The sequence below is a fragment of the Nicotiana tabacum genome, chromosome 14 (genome assembly GCF_000715075.1).
Source record: "Nicotiana tabacum cultivar K326 chromosome 14, ASM71507v2, whole genome shotgun sequence".
In the NCBI taxonomy this organism is placed as follows: Eukaryota; Viridiplantae; Streptophyta; class Magnoliopsida; order Solanales; family Solanaceae; genus Nicotiana; species Nicotiana tabacum.
In genome coordinates, this window is record NC_134093.1 from 5,643,833 (window position 1) to 5,664,417 (window position 20,585).

The 20,585-nt window shown below is 34.0% G+C and overlaps 1 protein-coding gene across 1 annotated transcript; it reads left to right on the plus strand.

Annotated features, from left to right (window-relative positions):
- Positions 1-12,093: 12,093 nt before the first annotated feature.
- LOC107778233 (protein TIC 22-like, chloroplastic) lies at positions 12,094-18,469 on the plus strand. Its single transcript, XM_016598441.2, has 7 exons — positions 12,094-12,607; positions 14,308-14,382; positions 16,200-16,256; positions 17,496-17,555; positions 17,639-17,716; positions 17,795-17,830; positions 18,218-18,469. The coding sequence occupies exons 1-7, from the start codon at positions 12,173-12,175 to the stop codon at positions 18,296-18,298; spliced, it is 822 nt and encodes a 273-aa protein (XP_016453927.1). The 5' UTR covers positions 12,094-12,172; the 3' UTR covers positions 18,299-18,469.
- The last annotated feature ends 2,116 nt before the right edge of the window (positions 18,470-20,585 follow it).

The window sequence follows — 20,585 nt, forward strand, 5'->3', positions numbered from 1 at the left end:
TTCTCACCATCACCTTATAGAGCTCTTTGCGAGTTTTCACTAACAGTATCAGTTTGAGTGTTTGCAAAAATCTGCTGCTGCCCGGTCCTTTTTGTTGCTGCATTTTTCATCCAGATAGCACTTGCTTTGCTTGTTCCAATATGTTCCTGCCCAACATTTGGTGGTGTTACTGCATTGTGAATGCATGTAGCACCAGGAGACTTTCTAGGAATGAAATCTGGAGCATCCAAATTAAGCTTGCTCTTTAGTTTTCCAGTCGAAGTACTTTCAGTTTTTGGCATCAGATGGGCGTCCTTGATAATTTTTCCACGCGAGGGCTGGAAATCTGCAGCATTGTACTGTTTCTTGAGGCTTCCTCATGTTGAAGCTGCTGACCTTTTTTACCCAACATCATCCACAACTGGATGAAATTGCAATGCCCAGTCGCCTAGCTTCAAATCAGTTTATTGCGCAGCAGAAATATTTTTTGGAGTGTGTTGAGCGTGTTCTGCAACAGTGTCCTCCAAATTCGAACCAGTATTACCTAGTTCCTTCCCAACATCAAAAGAATTAGCACAACAGATGTTTGCTACTGTAACTTTCTGTTTTGTTTGATCTATAGCAGCCTTTTTGCTAGGTGATATAACCAACCAAACTTTAGCACTATCATCCTTCTTCTGCTGAAGATGCCCATGTTTTCCCATTGCATTAACCCTTGCAGCATCCATATTCAGAGCAGCAGTAGTGACAATTCTCTCCTCATCAGATCTCTGCCTCCTGATTCCCTCTAGGGAGGCTTTTTTTTCTTTTTTCTTTTTTTGATTTTTTTTCATATCTTGATTTCTTTTTCTTTATCTTTTTGTTCTTTTTCGCTCTTTGTTTTTCTCTGTTATTTTTTCACTCTTTTCTTCCATTTTCACTCAATTATTTTTCGATTTATTTTGTCACTCAATTTGTTTATGGCTATGATCGAATCCGATGGGGATTCCTATGTATCATGACGTCGCATGAATCAGATCTTGCGTAGTTCAGGAAGATCAGAAATAAAATAGATAAACTAAGTCTTTTTTTCACTCATACACAAATACTCCGACAAAATCTCCTAGCAACGAAAAATATTTTTAATTTTTTTTTCGATTTCGATTTTTTTTTTTTTTTGGGAATTGGTGAAAGAAAGACTTCTAAAGAAGAAAGAATTTTTTTTTGGATTTTGAATTTTTTTTATATAAATTTCAAAAGAAAGAAAATATTTTTTTGAATTTTAATTTTTTTTCTTTGAATTTTGGGAGAAAGACTTCTAAAAAAAGGTAGAAAATATTTTTTGGATTTTGATTTGATTTGTTTTCTTTTTTCGAATGACAAGAGTGAGTTGCTCTAGTGGTAAGCACCCTCCACTTCCAACCAAGAGGTTGTGAGTTCGAGTCACCCCAAGAGCAAGGTGAGGAGTTCTTGGAGGGAAGGAGCCGAGGGTCTATCGGAAACAGCCTCTCTACCCCAGGGTAGAGGTAAGGTCTGCGTACACACTACCCTCCCCAGACTCTACTAGTGGGATTATACTGGGTTGTTGTTGTTTTCTTTTTTCGAATGAAAGATTTCTACAAAGAAAATATTTTTGGGTTAAAGTTTTTATTTATTTATTTTTATTTATTTATTTGGGATTTTCTAAGAAAAGACTCCTAAAGAAGGAATTAAATGAAAATATTTTTTTGCATTTTTTTAAAAATTGGGGGCCGGAACCGATGAAATTTGCCTACGTATCTCACATATGGTGAAAATCAGACCCGCGTAGTTCAGTAAGTTTTGATGCACAGGAAAATATGACTTATTTTGAAAGGTCTTCTTTTTTTAAAAAAAAATTTCGGTAGAGTTTCGGGATATTTTGAATACCGAATTTTCAAAATCGGGTGTTTTTCTTTCCTACATCACTCTTGATTTTTTTATTTATTTTCTTTCCCTATTCTAAAAACCGGTTAACATATAAATCGAAGCAAATAAATGCACAAGTAGCATGTAAAATGCATCAGGATAGTCTTTTAATTTTTGGGTACACCTGTCCTACACGGATTCAACCCCTATGTTGAGTCCCCAAAGTCAAATGCACGTGATGCAAACAAACGTACCTACTAGGGATCCGTCATGATGTTATGTCATTCTAAGTTTGAATCTTGGGTGTATTGTTCTAGACCTGGCTTACCCGAGCGGACAACTCGAGCTGGGGGAAGAGGGGAGGGGGGAGGGGGGAACATCGTACCGGGAATACAGATGGTTCACTGGTTTTGCAACTTGTCTGAACCTCAGTCTAAAATTAGGATATGACTTTAACAGAAAAGAAGCCACACGAAGCGCACGCTTCCCAGAAGATTCAGAGAGAAGAAGGGTTTCGTATCAGTTTATATACATCTCACATAATATCAAAGCGGTAAAAAGCAGCATTTAGCACATTAGGCTCAAACATGTAATATCAGACAATCACAAGAAAGCCAAGCATAATAGTTATTCTAAGCTCGAATTCTAAACCCTGAACCAGAAATTCTGGGTTTAGTCCCCAGCAGAGTCGTCATAACTGGCATACCTTTTTTTTCGGGGGATAGGGGAGTTGGAGTTTTTCCAATTAAAGTGATATTATTCGAAATGAGATTATTTATTTAATCAGAGTCACCACTTGGAATAATTATTATGGTTTCACAAGTCATTGGTTTATTTTAGAATCCCAAATCGAGAAAATTGACTCTATTTATGATCTGCGAATATAGAAGACCGGGTAAGAAATTTTGTTAACCCGGGAGAAGGTGTGAGGCACTCCCGAGTTCTGTGGTTTTAGCACGGTCGCTGAACAATTAATACTTGGCCTAATTATTTAATTTATTACATGTTTTAGACCTATTGTGCATTTTACTCTTTACCGCTTTTAATTATTTACTTAACCGCTTTTTAATACTTATTGAGTTATTTTTTTAACAAGCTACGATGTCGTATACTTGTCGTTTTGGTACACATTAAAAGGTAAAACGCACCGCGATTTACAACATGTTTAATTTTTTATTATTTGAAATTATGGTCAAGTCGCGTGAAACGCGCATTTGAATTGGGGTTTACGTATCATGACTATGCCACGAGAACCGTACTCATAGTCACGATGATTTATTATTAAGCGCGCCTAAAGCAAGCTACGATGTTCGAATATTATTCAATTACTAATTTTGAGATTATTGTAAGGTCATGAGGTATAGATATTGTTGTGGAGTAAATGAAGTAACTTAATTATGAAAAAATTGGCTAGCTTGTGACTGTTTATTTGTTTTTGGTCCTGGGCAATAATTAACCCATAAATACGCCAGGGAAGTCCAATTAAAGTCTTACATCAATCATGGCCCAACCTAATCTCTTATAATTTTATTGTTAATCAATATTTGAAACTAGACTAAATTTATGGTAGGAATAGATAGATACGAGCAGAAGCAATTTAGTCACTAAGATAGGAGATCAAAATGAAATTAAAGCATGCTAAAATGGAAAGTCATTGTTTTATTGAATAAACAAGAAAACTAACAAATTAATGCATATTCATCAATAAGATTAACCATATGAACTACTAAAAAGAACAATAAATTAATCTTAACAAATACTCAACATGAGAACAAATTAATCTTAACATACTCAGATGCAAAATCGACCATATCATACTAAAAGTTAAATTAAAACAGAGTGACCTAGAATATTAATGAAAAAATAAAAAAAATAGAAAGAGAAGTGAACCTTTGTATTAATGATTGTGGATTTAAATTACAACCACTCAATGATCGAATAACTCTCAACTGGACCTTTCGGACCGCGAAAAACGCGAACGAAAAATCTCAACTTACAACCTCAATCGACCTTGCAAAACCGACGATTTAGAGGCTATTTTTGGAGCTTTTTTTTTTTTTGGTTAATGATGGCTCAAAAGTGGTCAAGGGCTGGTAGCTTTGAGGTGGTGAAACTGTTGGTTGTTTCGAAAGAAAGACGAATAAGAATGACATGAATAGAATTTTTCTTAACGTAGAAGAAGCAAAAATATTTTTCTCCATATCCCCCCCCCCCCTATTTTTTCCTTTTTTCTTTCCTCACATTTCTCTTCTATTTATAGAAAAGTTTTCGAAAGTTTTTCAGATTTTATTTTTATTATTATTATTTTATTATTTTTTAATTAAAAAGAATTCACACTTCCTATTTTTCTTCTTTTAAAAAAAAAAATTATTCCCCACTTTCCTTTACTTTTATTTTTTAACTTCTCACTTTTTTACTTTTATTATATTTAAATTCTCACTTTTTTTACTTTTTTTTTATTTTCCACTTATTTTATCTTTTTTTTTATTTCCACTCTCTTTTACCTTTTTTTAAAAATAATTTCAGCTACCTTTACTTTTATTTTTTAATTTCAACTTTCTTTTACTTTTTATTTTTTTAAATTTTCACATTCTTTCATTTTTATTTTTTTAATTTTTCACTTTCTTTCACTTTTTATTAAATAATTTTCACATACTTTTACTTTTACTTTTTAATTCTATACTTCTATTTTTCCTATATTTTATTCAAATCCGAAATTTTTTAAAAATATATTTAATTTTTTTCTCGGGTTTTTGAATTTAGTTTATTTTAAAATAAAAATAAAAATAATATTAACAGTAATAATTGACCTTTTAAATTATTTTTAATTTTTACGCTATATATAAAAAAAATCACAAAGCTAAAAATAATATATATTAAATTTCTAAAAATATTTACACAGTAGAAGATGATAAAATTTTAAATATAGTAAAATATTATGTGCTCACACGGAGAGACCACTTTTCACGTTTAACTTAGTTACACTAACCTCCCTTGTGATTTACGATATTTCGCTTACCTTCCTTATTTTTATTTTTTTGTAACAATTCTTTTAACCTATTTTTCGTTCATGTAAAAGAATTATGATTTGACTATTTTGCCCTTTCTAATACTCTTTTGTTTAATTAATCTTGTAAATTTCTGTTTTTGGTGACTGCTCAGACTTATGATGCTTTTTCCCTTTGATTCTCTCTTTGCTCATCAAACCAATTTTTGGGAAAACTTTCGCCGATGCAATATGGACGCCATTGTTTCTAAATTAATATCTAAGCATTATTTGAAACAAAAAATCATTTGGGAATAATTCATGTTTAGACTTAATATCTAAATAGCTTCTGATAATTATTAAGTCAGAGGGATGTTTGGGCTTAAGGTGAAATGTATTAATTACGTGATTGAAATTTAGAGAAAATTAGCAAATGGGAATACAAATCCATATGTAAGAAATACCAACTTTATGTGAAAAGCTGAATTAAGTGTAGGCTATAGCGTACAGAATTTTCGAAGGATGCGATCCTTAATAGCTCACTGTTAACGAAAATTATTGTCTCGAAATTTGGGGGACTTATGCAAGGAGTGAATCTTTACCAACTTTCAAATATTCTATTTTTAGGCTATAAATTACATCTTTTTTAAAAATGTGGAATTCCAAACGTAGTTGAATAAATACTTGTCTGCGCCGATATTTAATTTAAATTGAACAATTAATAATTAATTGAGGAATTCAGATCCAAAATCTTTTTCGCACAAAGCTTAATTTGGATAGCCTTATACAAAAAACCAACATGGTAATAACAAACGTTTCGTAATTGCACATTTAATAAAACTGATTTTCTAATCAACTATTTTGGTAGGTCCATATGTTACAACACAAACATTTATTATTGATTCATTTTAATTTATTGAGTTCGAAAACTATTCTTATATCAATACTACTACTGAATTCAAACTCCGTCATAGTTGCTAATGCACTAGATCCGTCCCTGTAGTTAGTATTTTTCCTTTAATATAACTTTATAAATGACAAGTTGATACGAGTACTAGATTTCGAGTCAGTTAGACAAAACAATAAGTAAAATAGAAATATAACATAAACATACATTTTAAGTTGTTTGAAATAAATTGAGAGAATTGCCTACAACTTGCTCTGTCGTTATGACTAGAGTGAAAGAGACAATGAAAAAGGTTACCTGCAATTAATAGTATTATGAATCCTTGAATCAGGACAAGCTTGGTAAAATGTGGAAATTCAATGTTTTCAAAAGGGAAAAGCTAAAAAAGCGACAAGGTCCATGTCCATGGTGCTTTAAGCAAAAAGCGAGAAGCGAAGCGTAGAACTTCTTTGAGGCGGCGAATTGCATAGTTCATAAAATTAAAAGAAAATATTAAACTTGCAGAATATAATACTATAATAATCAAATTGCATATGCTTTCCTTGAGCCGAAGACTTATCGGAAACAACATCTCTACTTCCACAAGGTAAGGGTAAGGTCTGTGTACACACTACCTTCCCAGACCCTACAATGTGGTAATACACTAGGTATGTTGTTGTAATAATCAAATTGCAAGTGAATAACTAATTTCACCACTCAATATGCTCTAACATCAAACTTCTCAAAGTTGAGGTTCAAAGAATCGACCACTTCTTGTTGGGATCACTTTGCGCGTCTTGCTCGAAGAACACACTTCCCAGAAGCACATGACTCTGCTCATGAATCAATGACCCTTCGCTCTGCATCGCTTTAAACGATGAAGCTATGGCTTTAACCACACTGGTTGGGATCTCAAGCTTACAACAACAACAAACCCAGTGGAGTCACACTAGTGGGGTCTCGAAAAGATAGTGTGTACCCTGACCTTACCCAAGCTTATGAAAGGAAATACAAGATGAACTGTGTGAGATGCTCCTCCAAGTTTGAGACAGGATATAGTCAAAACTATAGATATAGTCTATATCATATATTGATATTCTCTGGCCAGGCACTGAATTTGAAGACACAGATCCTCTCCAGTGACAACTTAGTACAAAACAAAATTAGCAGCTATGTTGCTCGGACTCTCCAAAAATGTTGCCGCAGCCGTGTCGGACCTTTCAAAAAGCACTACTTTTGGAGGATTCGTCACGCACCCGATGGAAATTTTGAAGAGTCTAAGCAACATAGAATTTAGCAGTACTCCAGAGTAATTATTTACCAACAACCAACTTTGTAATAACACTAACTAAACTACAACTCTGCAATAAAACTAATTTAGAAACAACTAAGTTTATGTCAATAACATAAACATCATAGAACTACTGATCACGTCTAGCAGCTGCACGTACATCCGCCCGAAACTCCAGGATAATTCGAAGAACACACAACAAGGAGGAAAGGGAGGGTGCTAGCCAAGTTGGCCATCCGAATCCGAACCCATGGCCCTCAGCGGCAAGAAAAATGCAAAGGTAACAGAGTGAGTAAAGTAGCGCGAAATCAGTAACCACAGGCCTAAACATCATGAGCACACAGAAATAACTCGCGGCAGACATGAAGAGGAACAGAGATAAAAGAGGTTTGTCTACTTGCAGGCCGGAGAGCAGTTTCAAGAAGACTGGCGTGAAAATCATTATGACGCCTTCGCAGAAATGAGCAATGGGAAGCACAAGATAAGGTGCAATATACAGTACCGGAGGAAAATTGCGGATTACAAAAATTCCGCCCAGTAGTAGCGCTGCAGCAGTGCAAATAAGCCATGCTGCCTGGTCGAAAGCAGCCATACCCGTAGTCAAGAAAAGCACTGCAGCTGAAGCCCAAATCTTCTGCTCAATGTCCATTTTCTTTAGGTTGTTTGTTTTCTGAAATGAGTTCTATTTGGAAACAAAAAAACAAAATCAGATAATGAAAACATGAGATTACATAACAGCTATTCTAATAGTCAAAGTTGATTCTCGAAACAGAAACCACATACAAACTATGTAGCTCAGATCCTCCAAAAACGACACTGTACCCATGTCGGATCCACAAAACATATGAGCTTCTGGAGGATCCGACACACCAGATCCCTAACTACCCTTTGGGTCGGGGGCAGTGGCGGAGCCACATGCATTTAACCCTTTATCGGAAAATTACACTGTGTAGGTAGGTAATTTTTTATAAAATATGTATATATACTATGTATTGGCACCCCTTGACTTCTTGGTGAGTTTATTTTTTTATATTTTGACCCCCCTTGATGAAAATCTTTGCTCCGCCACTGGTCGGGGGGGGGGGGGATCATCGCCCTTGGTAACCTCGAATAAAATATATGTATATGTGTATATATCTTAAATAACAGGTATATATTTTGATTGACACCTCTAAGATTCAAATCTTAGACAGTTGCATTGGTCGATTTAGGGGGACACAACTTACTTAACAACTTGTTTGGATGGTTGGTACATGTTATATTGTATAGTATTGTTACTTTAAATATAATGTTTGTTTTGATTGTTAATTAAATTTCATTGTATCATATCGGTAAATTCATCGTTACGTAACGACAAAAAGTGTTACTTTATGGAACGACCGTTTTGGTGTGGTCGCGTCGTTATATTTTTTTTTTCTCATCTTGCCCTTCTTATTATTAAGTAATTTTATTTTTCTTTTACCCTACCTATTGTATACATCAAAACGATACACTACAATATAATATAATACTATACGTAATACGATACATTATGAAACGTACATAACAACCATCCAAACAAGTTGTAAGTCTCTATTCCGACTTCAGCACTTGCTGAAATTTTTATTCAGCAGCGGAGCTCCCGCTGCTTTCAAATCATGGGCCCGCCTTTGCGACACACACCCAACAATATTGAAGAGTCCGAGCAACTTAGCTTGTGACTAAAGTTTCAAACTTGTTTCTAGTTGAAACATTGGGACAAGACTAATATCAACAATTAGTAAAACTCTTTCTCTAAAACTTTTCATAATCTACAATGTCAGGGCCAGAAAAAAAAAATTCACCACAAATATCAAGTTCAATTAAATTTGGGGGTTTAGTTTTTTTCTATATAAAATAAAACAACAACTATAAAAATCAAAATTAATTACTTTACATATGTACTACTTAAAACTCACAAACTGGCAACAGACTAAAGTTAAAATATATCTCAGACAAAACATACTAAAAATTAAAGTAAAAACATGCATAAAAAGAAAGAGAAACAGAGAAATTGACCTTTCGAGAGCTTTTCTCTTCTTTGTAAGGGAATTTGTGTTCATGAGCGGAGGGGTTTTACCGTGCTTTTATATGTGGAGTTTTGGGTTACAGGAAATAATTTTCACTGTGGTAAACCTTTATTTTTACTGTGTATTGAATATGGACTAACATGGTATCCGGTGTTATTATGTATATGTAGTGTATGGGGTAAAATAATCATGGATAAAAATTTAGTACCAATTTATTCCTTGTTTAGTTACTAACCATCGAATAAGTTATTCCAGAATTGAAATAAATATCGGGATAACTTATTTCTGTCAGAGTGTGGAATAGCAATCTAGGATAAGTTATCCCATGATAAAACAGTAAAATTGATAATCACATGATTAATATAACATACTAAATAATCATAAGAAATAATACCAGTATAACTAATCACAATATAACTAATTTGCATCGGTTATGCTTCCTTCGGTATTCACCCTGCATCGGTTATATTAATCTCATCATAACTTGTCTTCAAACCAAACTGTATGGGGTGAAATTAGTTAATTACAAGTAGCTGAATAGCAAGGTGCTACGTGGAACCGAGAACAGACAGAAGTTAAGTCAGTAAATGATTGACATCGATTATGAAGTACATATCCGATACAAGGTGAATCCCGAAGAAAGCATAATTGATGGTAAAGATTCGAAGGTTTGACATCGGATAGCATTAAATGAGCAGCCGCTACATAGAATATTTGCATTCAAAACCAGCTGTTATGCACTCATCAATGATACTTTTATTCTCATTCAAGAAGAGCTTGATTTTAGGATCTTGTCTTCCTAAGAATAGTTATAAATACCACATTGGCAACTCTTGCAAGGACACGATACTTTCTGCACACAAAAGCTATAACATATTGTATCAGGCTCGAGCTAAAGAATTTTATCATTGTTCTATCATTGCTACTGCTCTTGCTCTAGGAAAGACCGAGCTCATAATCATGCTTGCTATTTTCTTTGTTTATAATTGTTAATCTTATTTTTTAATCTATTTCTTTATCATTTTCGGATCAAGTTGATTCACTTATCGATAAAGCACACTATAAATTCAATTATATTATTTTACGGATAAATACGAACCGACCCTTATATGTTTTGTTTTGTGTGTTGTACCTAAAATCGCAACTAATGATCGGTATGAACCAATGATTTTAGAACTACAATGGGTTCAAACTCAGTATATTCTATATAAGGAAATAAAGAAGCATGTAAGGATTTACCTACTTAAAATCTCTTGTTAAAATATTCCACATTTAATTTTGGTCATTCTTCTTCATCACATTCTTAACAATTTTCATTAAATTCTTTTTAAGCTCTTTCCAAATTTCATTAAGTAGCACCTCAAATGAGCTCACCTAGACTCGAAGTAGTAGTTAGTCTTTTATCCACACAAATTTGAAGAATTATGTTTTTAGTTGCTTTTTTATCTCCATATTCATATGGAGAACTTTTTCTTTTTTCCAATAAAAATTGGGTAAGGTACAATATCAAGCTTAACAAAGGCACTTAAGCATTGTTAACAAAAGTTTGTAGGGCAAAATGTGCTATCTAATTAATAGAAAAATAAGTAAAGTGACAAAATAAAATTTGCCTTGGATTTTCATAATTTGGGTATGCTTGAATTATTTAGAATTCTCTTAATGGTTGTTATTTGATAAGAAGGGTGTTTTTAGTGTATGAAATTTCACATACTCTTATCCATAATGATTGATAATTTCAGATGTGTAAAATTAATAATGCCAGTCAGACTTCACATCAATTATACAAATATATTTTTTCTTATGCCGTCAATCAAATGTTTCATTAATTATACAAATAACTTTTTATGCAACCAACTAAAGTATTTATGTTATTTTACGCTTAAATATAAACACTCTTAACATCGTTAAATAAATTATACAATAACTTTTATGTGACCAACCAATAAGTATATAAACTATTTTATGCTTAAATATAAACACTCCTAATACAGGGGTCGCCTCACCCTAAAGCAAGTGAAACACTTGATTTAGGCCCCAAAAATTTAAGGGCCCCAAAATTATTATTTCTCTATATATAGTAGTATATTATTTATATAATTATTTCTTATCATTGATAAATTTATTTCTTTATTATCATATTAATTTTTAATAACTCGATTTCTTCCTCTAATTAATATAACTAAAATAGTTTTCCGTCAATCTAATTTTACTTTTTTACTTAATTACATTTCTCTATTCATTAGTTAGTCACACAACTATATCTAATAATCTAACTTATTATTTATTTTTCTTACATAAATTATACTCTCTCCGTCCCAATTTATATGAAAGTGTTTGACTGGACATGAAGTTGATGAAATAAAGGAAGGCTTTTGAAACTTGTAGTCTTAAATAAATCATAGAAATTTGTGGGCTAGAAATCATCTCATTAATGGTAAAAAAAAAATCTAAAGTTGAATTGTTACCAAATATATAAAGAGACTTACTTACAAAAAGGAGTCACTTAAGTTGGGACGAAGGAAGTATGTTTTCTGGGTTCTCCCATTTCAGTTGTGATGCAATCAACGTTAAATTCATTTAATTTTTTGTACTTTATAAAACTAAGTTCTCATTTTTTTTAATTTCACATCCTCACTTGTCTAATTTTTAAAAAAATAATATTCATTAAATATAATATATATATATATATATATATATATATATATATATATATTAAGGCCTCTTATTAAGTGTTTGTTTTAGGCCTGTTGGGCCGCTCCTGTCCTAATATCGTTAAATATTGCACTGAAGTGGTAAGTTACTCATGCATCTTTAATTAAATATTTTGAATTAGAATTAAAAGAATAAAATTACCTTTGATAATAAGCACTTTACCCCAATAGATTTTTTAAGCCGTATGGGTAAATAAAACACTCTTAATATAGGTAAACAATTTCCTTTTTACCTTGCCTCTCTCTCTATCTTTTGTTCCCACCCACCCCCACACCCTCACCCCCTACCCCCCACCCTCTCCCCTTTTCTTCTAGACGCAAAATCTTTAGCAGTTTTTAAAACCTCCAAAACCCTTTTCACCATTTTCTCTCTAATTTCAACTAAAACAGAGGAGAAAAAAAAACATGAATATCTTCAAACCTAAACAGTCATCTTCTTCTTCAGCAACACCACCACATCTACAGCTCCAACAAACTTTCAAGAATTTACAAACCCATTTCTCCAATTTCCTTCAAACCACTTTTCCGCAACTCAACACACTCAATTCTTCTCAAAATTCACAAAACCCATGGGCTAAAATTGGTGTTAATAATAATAATAGTGTAAAAAAGCAATCTTTATCTACTGAAGCTATTGAAGAGCGGTTAGCTGGAGTACCTGTTTATGCACTTAGCAATGCTTCTGAAGAATTCGTGCTTGTTTCGGGTGTTAGTACTGGTAAAAATCTTGGGTTATTTTGCTTTAGTGAAGCTGATGCTGAAGCTCTTCGTCAGCAAATGGAATCTATGGACCCTACTATGCGAAATGGCTCGAGGGTTGTTCCTGTTGCTCTTAATAAGGTTAGCTTCATTAATTGCTTTTCTACAACCCCATTTTTTGTGTAATGGATGTGCTTATTGTGTTATGATTAACAGTAGTGAAGCCAGAAAATTCAATAAGAGTGTTCAAATTTTGAACAACCTTTGTCAGTGGGCTATGCAAGGTGTTCAAAGTCTTTTTTATTAATAACAAGTAATATTTGACCCTATATACAGAATAATTTTAAAGGGTGTTCAGTTGACCACTCTTGGCCACACATAGCTTCATCCGTGATGATTAACTATGCTCGACAAGTAGTGTTATGTCGGGTCAATGAAGTGGGATGAGAACCATAGCGGAGGCAAAAGAACACTAGGTAATTTTTCCTTAGTGGATAGAGTTATCTTGTACCTTTGCTGGTGGGAGCTAGTAGATACATGTAGAATAGGTGCGCGCAAGTTGGCACAGACACCACTGTCATTAGAAAAACTTAAGAAAATTAAAAAATAGTGTTCGGGGGGTTAGTACACGACTACACGGACTTGTTGTGTGTCGAATATAATAAATGAATTGTTTATGTGAGGAATAATAATGCGAGGATTGTTATAGGGTGAAAAAGAATATAGAGATTGTTATGGGTTGAGTACTATTGCAGGGATTTTTATGCATAGATTGCCTACTTAATATTTGTTCCCGTTGCTCTCGATAAGGTTAAATTTATTGGCTGCGATTGGCCCCGACATCACAGTCATCTGAAAAAGAAAAGTAATAACAAATAGTGTCAAATAGTGTTAGCGGGGTTAGCACATGGACTAATTTTGCTGCGATTATAATGAAGGATTTGTTTATGTGGAGAACAAAGACAAAAATGTAGGGATTGTTATGCATTGAGTACTAGTGTGGGGATTATTATGCGTAGATTGCCTACGTATAGGAATTTTTGTCTTTAGATATTTTTATCTATGTATTCTAATACACGTTTCCTATTCTACATTCTATTTTGCACGAAATAATATATAGATTCCTGCAAAGCTTACAAGGGTACTGGCAATGTGGAGTTTAAACTGCCAATCAAATGCTACATTAATATACAAAGATTGTTTTTCCTTAGGCAGCTAAACAAACATTGAATTTACTTTGTGGAATTTCATGTTGAGATTATATTTTTATGCGGCAATAACGTGAGCCCTTATAAAACGTGTGTTTGACTTAACATGATTATTAAGAGAAACAAGAATTATGTCTTAATCCTAAGTTGTGATTGACTATATAAATCCCCAATAATCATTTCGTTCCATTTGGCCCGTCCCATTTCAATTCAATGATTTGGGTTTCTCTAAACCGGAGGTTCTTTACATTCTTTAAGTGAAATATAAATTTTTAAACAAACTAAAAAGACTTGTAACAAACACTAAACTGGTCTGTAGTGTACTGACATGATTATCTCTTAATCGAAAATATGGGTGTTTTGGGAATCAAAGAGCTTAAAATTTAGAGTAAGAACTGAGAATAAGAATTGTTTAACATTTGCTGAGAAATAGCCATGTGTTTACTTTTTATAACTAGAACAATGACGTAAAGATAATATGGTATTGGAAAGAACAAAAGCAAGTAGGACAAGCATGTCTAAGCTAGTAATTGTCGTTGTTGAATTTAAATACTGATTATCAGAGGCTGATAGTTGTATTCTTTATTGCGAAAGAAAAATGTTATTAAGTCTAATTGATGGTCAATAATGCAGGTTTTCCAGCTCAAAGTTGATGGAGTGGCTTTTAGGCTGATACCAGAGGCATCTCAAGTAAAGAATGCAATGAAGGTGAATATCTGATGATAAAGATTTCTGTAATTTTTATTCATGAAGTCAATGTTTTGATTTTGGTTTGAAATTCTCTGGCTGCAGACTAAGTGTGTGCTTAAATCTTTAAGAAAGCTGATAAAGTACTCATGTACTCATGTCATCATGTTAGTATCGTGAGAATTTGAAATTCGGTTGCTTGTCGATCTTCAAGAAGTGCTGTCTATAGGTCAATCAGTTTCTTATGTTCTTAATCAAAAAAAGGGCAGCCCGGTGCACTAAGCTCCCGCTATGCACCCGAAAAAGGCCGGACCACAAGGGTTTATTATACGCAACCTTTATCTTCATTTCTGTAAGAGGCTGTTTCCACGGCTCGAACCCGTGACCTCCTGGTCACATGACAACAACTTTACTAGTTACACCAAGGCTCCCCTTCGTTCTTAATCAAACAAAAGATTATTCATTTTGGAGGTCTCCATTAGTCTATTATAGTAGAGTATCATAGCTTTCCAGGATCAGGTATTACCTATTCTCTGCTTGCTGAGCATAGTCATGATCATTGCAAAGTATTTGCAGGTATTCCAAAGTTTTCGACAATCTAAGTTCTGAAATGTACTTCATGGCCATTGGTCAAGATTTTGAAAGTTTTAGTATCATTATCTATGAAACTTTTACACAATTTGTATGTTTTAATTAGCATATTACACACTCTTTTATTGTTCTAGCTCTCCCTTTTATGCAACCAATGTGCGAGCATTGGTTGCATACACTGTCAAGCATAAGATTCTTCCAGTTTCAGTACTTCGTACTGTCGATGATTTTAACATCCTGTCCTTTGCGGAGTGGTTTTCTTGTTCTTACTAGTAGCATTAGTACGCCTTGTCGTATTGTTTTCAGTCTTAGGTTTCTATTATTGTCTGTTGTTGCTTTCATTTTGGTCATCTTACTATCTTCTGTTATCAATGCTTCTTTTCCATGGCTCCTCACTATTGTTTCTGGCTGTTTTCATTTCATTACTGTTGAGCTTATTCTTCACTGAGCCGAGGGTCTATGGGAAACAAAATCTCTATCTCCACGCTTCTTTTCCATGGCTCCTCACTATTGTTTCTAGCTGTTTTCATTTCATTACTGTTGAGCTTATTCTTCACTGAGCCGAGGGTCTATGGGAAACAAAATCTCTATCTCCACGAGATAGGGTAAGGTCTGCGTACACACTGCCCTCCCCAGACCCCACTATGTGGGATTACACTATGTTTTTTGTTGTTGTTGCTGCTGCTGTGTGAGCACTTTTGGTTATTCCAAGATTCCTTCTCTATAAATATGTTATGATTGATGATTCAACAGGAATCCTATCTAAAACATTGTAAGACCCCGTCTTTTGTTTGACTAAATGCTAAAAACATCCAGAGTAATGAGATAGCACAACAATAAGTAGTAGATACTTTTGCTTGACGCCAAATCTGAAAATTTGTGGCACTTCAGATTAGCATTAAGATGTTTTTCTTCATCTTAGAGATAAATATATAGTAAACAGAAGTTGCTTTTGAGTTGAAGTGGATGAAAAGATAGCTGTTGCTCAGTAAGTTTCTTTTTACATGTACCAGTTGTGGACTCCAGAACATAGTGTCATAACATATATTCGGTCAGTCAAATGTTAGGAGGCCTCATCTTTAAGTGATATTTCTTTGAGGATAACATTTAGGTTTCTGCTTATGCCAAAAATATTTTTGTGTATCCAAATTTAGTTCAGCATGTTTAAATTATCATTTTGGGCGCCATAACTTTTTCCTGCTATAATCTGAAGCTGATCATATTCTGCTGCCATTTTTTTTAACTAGGAAAGGGAAAGGACTGGAACGTCTGATGAGAGCTTTTATGGTGTTCCAGTGTTTCAGGTACACTCTCTCAGCTATAATCTTGGCATCCTTTAGCAGCTAGACAACTGCCAAAGCATGATATAAAAAGTCGGTTTAGAAACTGAAATGCTCATCTGCCTTGTCATTTGTGCTTACTGCTACGTCCCCGTGTGTGAGTGGAAACAAATGCTTTTTTTTACCTTATCAAAAAAAATCTTTGAATGACATATGAGCTCAACTAGGATCCAGTACCTTCAAGACCGGAAAAGATCCAATCTGCCTTAAACTGCAATTAAGAGAATCCCTGTGTGCACTAATAAATGCCCGAAATGATTAAAGGCAAAAAGACATCCGCGCAAAATATTGCGAAGCTTCGACCTCTGCATCTGAGACAGCATTGCATTGCTCTCGTTTCACCTTCTTGGATGATGTTGCCTGGTTAAGAAAGTTCTTTTGTCGCTTGTGTAGCAGCCTGATGCAAATTTAACTTTAGAATCATCATTAATAATGTGACCACTACTGAGGTTTTAAGCTAGATATCCTCTTCATTCATATAAGAAAGAGTTCTAATGGCAAACCTATTTAGTATTTCCTTATAGGACTCGCATGTTTGTGCCAATATGTTTCTTATTTTATTCCTAAAGATACCAATCTCTTATTATGAAATAAGCCGATCTCTTGGATGAATAAGTGCGTAACATTTCCATGATTGAATATGTTGAAGGATGCAAAACCATCTCCACAAACCGACATATGGGAGAGTTCCGATGTTTCACAGTTTGCTTAAATTTTATTATTCAAAAAGAATATCGTGGCAGACAGGATTCGGATCCTAGCAAAAGCAAAAAAGTTAGGTGATTTCTTTCCATTTATCTAAATTTTGGTAGGCAGAGTTATCCAATTCCTATACTTGTGAGAGAATGCAGGTATCCAGTAGAATATTTGAGGTAATTTTCTTATAACCGTGGGTTTAGGCCAACTTGTGCGCACCTTGACTAATTCCACGGGGTACCTGCTATCTCCGGGGGCCACCAGCACAGGTACGGGGTAACTCTGTCTACCAAGGCTCGGGATAAACACCATGCGGCAGACATCTGAAAATCACAGTCAAATAATTTCACAACAGATTTCGTACCGTTAAGATTCATAGATTGTGTGAATGGTGGGCTGGGAATTTCATGCCACATGACAGCCTTTTTTGCTATATAGCCACAAATATAGCATACTAGATCTTGTTTTTCTTGTCAGTTCTCCTTCTCATGAGTTTGAAAATTATAGTCAAGGAGCTTAATTCTGAGGAGCCAGAACAAGAGATATCGCCCTGTTTTCTTCAGGAAGGTTAGCTAACTGTCTGGAGTTAGTATCCACTAATGTGATATGATGCTATATCGCCCTTCGTGTAAATTTATCAACTTGTGCAGGAGGACCTAGAGAATTCACTAGTAAGAGCTTCTCAACAGCAAGGCCGATTGAATCCTGCTTTGAAAGGAGATATTCAGGTACGTCTATTGATATTTACTTACCGTTGTGTCTTAGCTTCAAGAATTATGACCGAGAATTTTCATCTGATTTCACAGGTTGCTGTTCTGGAGGATATAATACAAGGCATGAAGGTGAGAATCCTCAACAAGAAATTTACATGTTATATCGTCGAGTTCTTGATCCAACAAATGATGTCGGGAAATTATGCAGAACTTCTCTGTCGTCCTCTTACTCGTTTTAGTTTCTTATATATATATATTTTTGCTAATCAAGAAATTGCCAAAGCCAGATAGCACATGGTTCGAAACTCAGTGGATAATAGCCGCCCCTCTACCCTTTTCCATTTAAATACCAAGCTTTTGTATGCAACATTGTTTGAACTCGTGACATGTGCCTAACTCACACATCATGCGTTACGCTGTTATTTATGTTCATCTTGCTTGTTAAATGCACATTGCCTTGGTTAATGGCCGTAATGGAGTCGGTGCGATTAACAAAGAATGAACATATTTTTGCAGGATACTTCGACGTCAAAGTGGGACGATGTTGTATTTGTTCCTCCGGGTTTCGATGTTTCAACAGATCCTTCCCAGAAGTAAGAGAACCTATGTCAAGTCATCTCATGGTGCTTGGCCAATCCTATATTAGCATTTTTGATATCATGTGTGTAAATTGTAGTAACTTTGACTATGCATTAGGTCCTGTTATGCGACAAATTCTTATAGAAACCGGAGCTAAGATTTCTGAAGTGTTTGATAATTGTAGACAAATTCTGTGTGCAATTAACTTCTCTGTAGGATGTCAAACGGTGTGGTGCGGTTGCAGGGCAAACCCGCAAAGATTTCGCCCCGCACCGCATCACATAATTTGTTGTTTTCAACCCACCCTACCTGCCCCGCATAAACCCGCCCCCCGTTTAAGTTTTTTTTTTTCTTTTTTTTCTTTTTTGATAGTAAAAACTAAGATTCATAAACTTCTTTTTCATTTTTTCTGAAATAGTATTAATTTAATGTAAACCCAAATCCTATACAAGCACCTCCCTAACAAAACCAAAGTGACAGTGTCTTGCCGTTGTTACCATATCAAGTCTTGGTTTATCTTTCTTTCACTAATTATTTGCAATTTAGGAATACTTTTCTAAATTAATGAGTTTCCTGTTTAAGTTTTTTTTTTTTTTTTTTTTTTTGATTACAATTGCTATAAGCTTGGTTGTTTTAACATTTCTTTATTTCTGTTTTGCAATGAGTCTTTTGAAAGTTGAAACTCCAATCCCCAAATCATCAAGAAAGGAAAAGTACAAATAGCTCTGAGTCCATTTTCTTATTTATAAAGGTGAGAAACCATGTAATCTAATAAGTAAAATAATATATAGTACAACACTAGTAGACTCTTAGAAGCAGCGGCAATGCAAAAGTTTGGATCAGTATGTGTTTCTTGGCAAAACCAGCAGCCATACCCGCGTCAACCCGCACCTGCCCTGCAACCGCAAGTTTTTTTTAAAAAACAAAATTCCACCCGCCCCGCTTAGGTTCAAACCCGCCCCGCCCCGTACCGCTCTATTGCCATCCCTACTTCTCTGAGTTGGCTTGGGCCAATGTAAGGAAACCATAGCTAGTCCAACTATGCTCTACGTAGAAATGACTCTAGGTAGTCATTTTAAAGGGATGTTATTTAAAAATTAACCAGTGCGTCCTGAATTTTAGTTTTTCAGTTCATTTTTTCGGGACAAAAATATCCTGAATTGTCCTATAGTTAAGGTATTTAATTTAAAATTTCAAGTCAAAATAAGTATTGACTAATCTCTAAATAGCATCCCTGAGAATGACTATCTGTACAATTGTCCCTGAGAATGACTTGGTGTAACACGGATACTGTGGATAAAATCTCGAGTACAGATCGAAATTTGTTGAATAATGGGTTACTTTATAATATTTTCGCTTAAATATTAAACTTTTGTCTATGATAGCACTCGAAGTGTGACGTTAATCTCGATAGCAGTGGTGATGTGTATGTTATTGATAAGCTTTACATTTTGAGCTGATTTGTTTTTTATACGCTAATAATATATTGAGTATACGGAATATTTTCATTGTAAATATGTTTTTACTATAATTGAAATGATTTAAGTTGTGTACACTGGTATTTAAATAATTTGTAATTTTATCGTTGTAACATGCGACTCCCCTCTTTTTTCATGTTGCAAAACCATGCAAATATTCCAACTAATAGTATATAACAAATTTAAATGATAAATGATTTTTTTTGTAGCTTATATGTATATGCTTCTCAATAATTACATTATTTTGACTCATAATATTGTTATATACACTAGAGTGGGGAGCGGATGTATCATATAAATTACGGGTTCGATCGAAACCAGTAACTTTAGCTCATACCATGTATATGCATCAAATCGTCAGTGGATTTAACGACATCTTTAAATACAGAAAGATTAAATCTTGAATTCGCCTGCTTAGTATGAAATGCTTTGAACATCTTATTCTTAATAAATACAGTATATCGTCTTGTTTCAAATATTGCCACATAAAATGAAATAAGCACTTCATTCATAGAATTAGAATCTTTATAACTTTTTTCAAATAAAAGAATTTTATTGAGAAAAAAGGAATTATTTTAGATGGGAATGAGTTGGCAATGTACCCAAAAAGAGATGCCCTTTGCCTTGGGAATCAAATCGGTGTTAGGAAAGATATTATTCTCATATCACTTGATTACAGTGATTTTAGATTTCTGTTTAATTGCTAAACCTTTTCATAAACAATTTAATTAAATCTTAAGGGGTCATTTTGTTAGCAACATATATAACCAAACATTAAATAAATTTAATCCTACATTTTAAACTGATATTAGTATCCTAATCTCAAT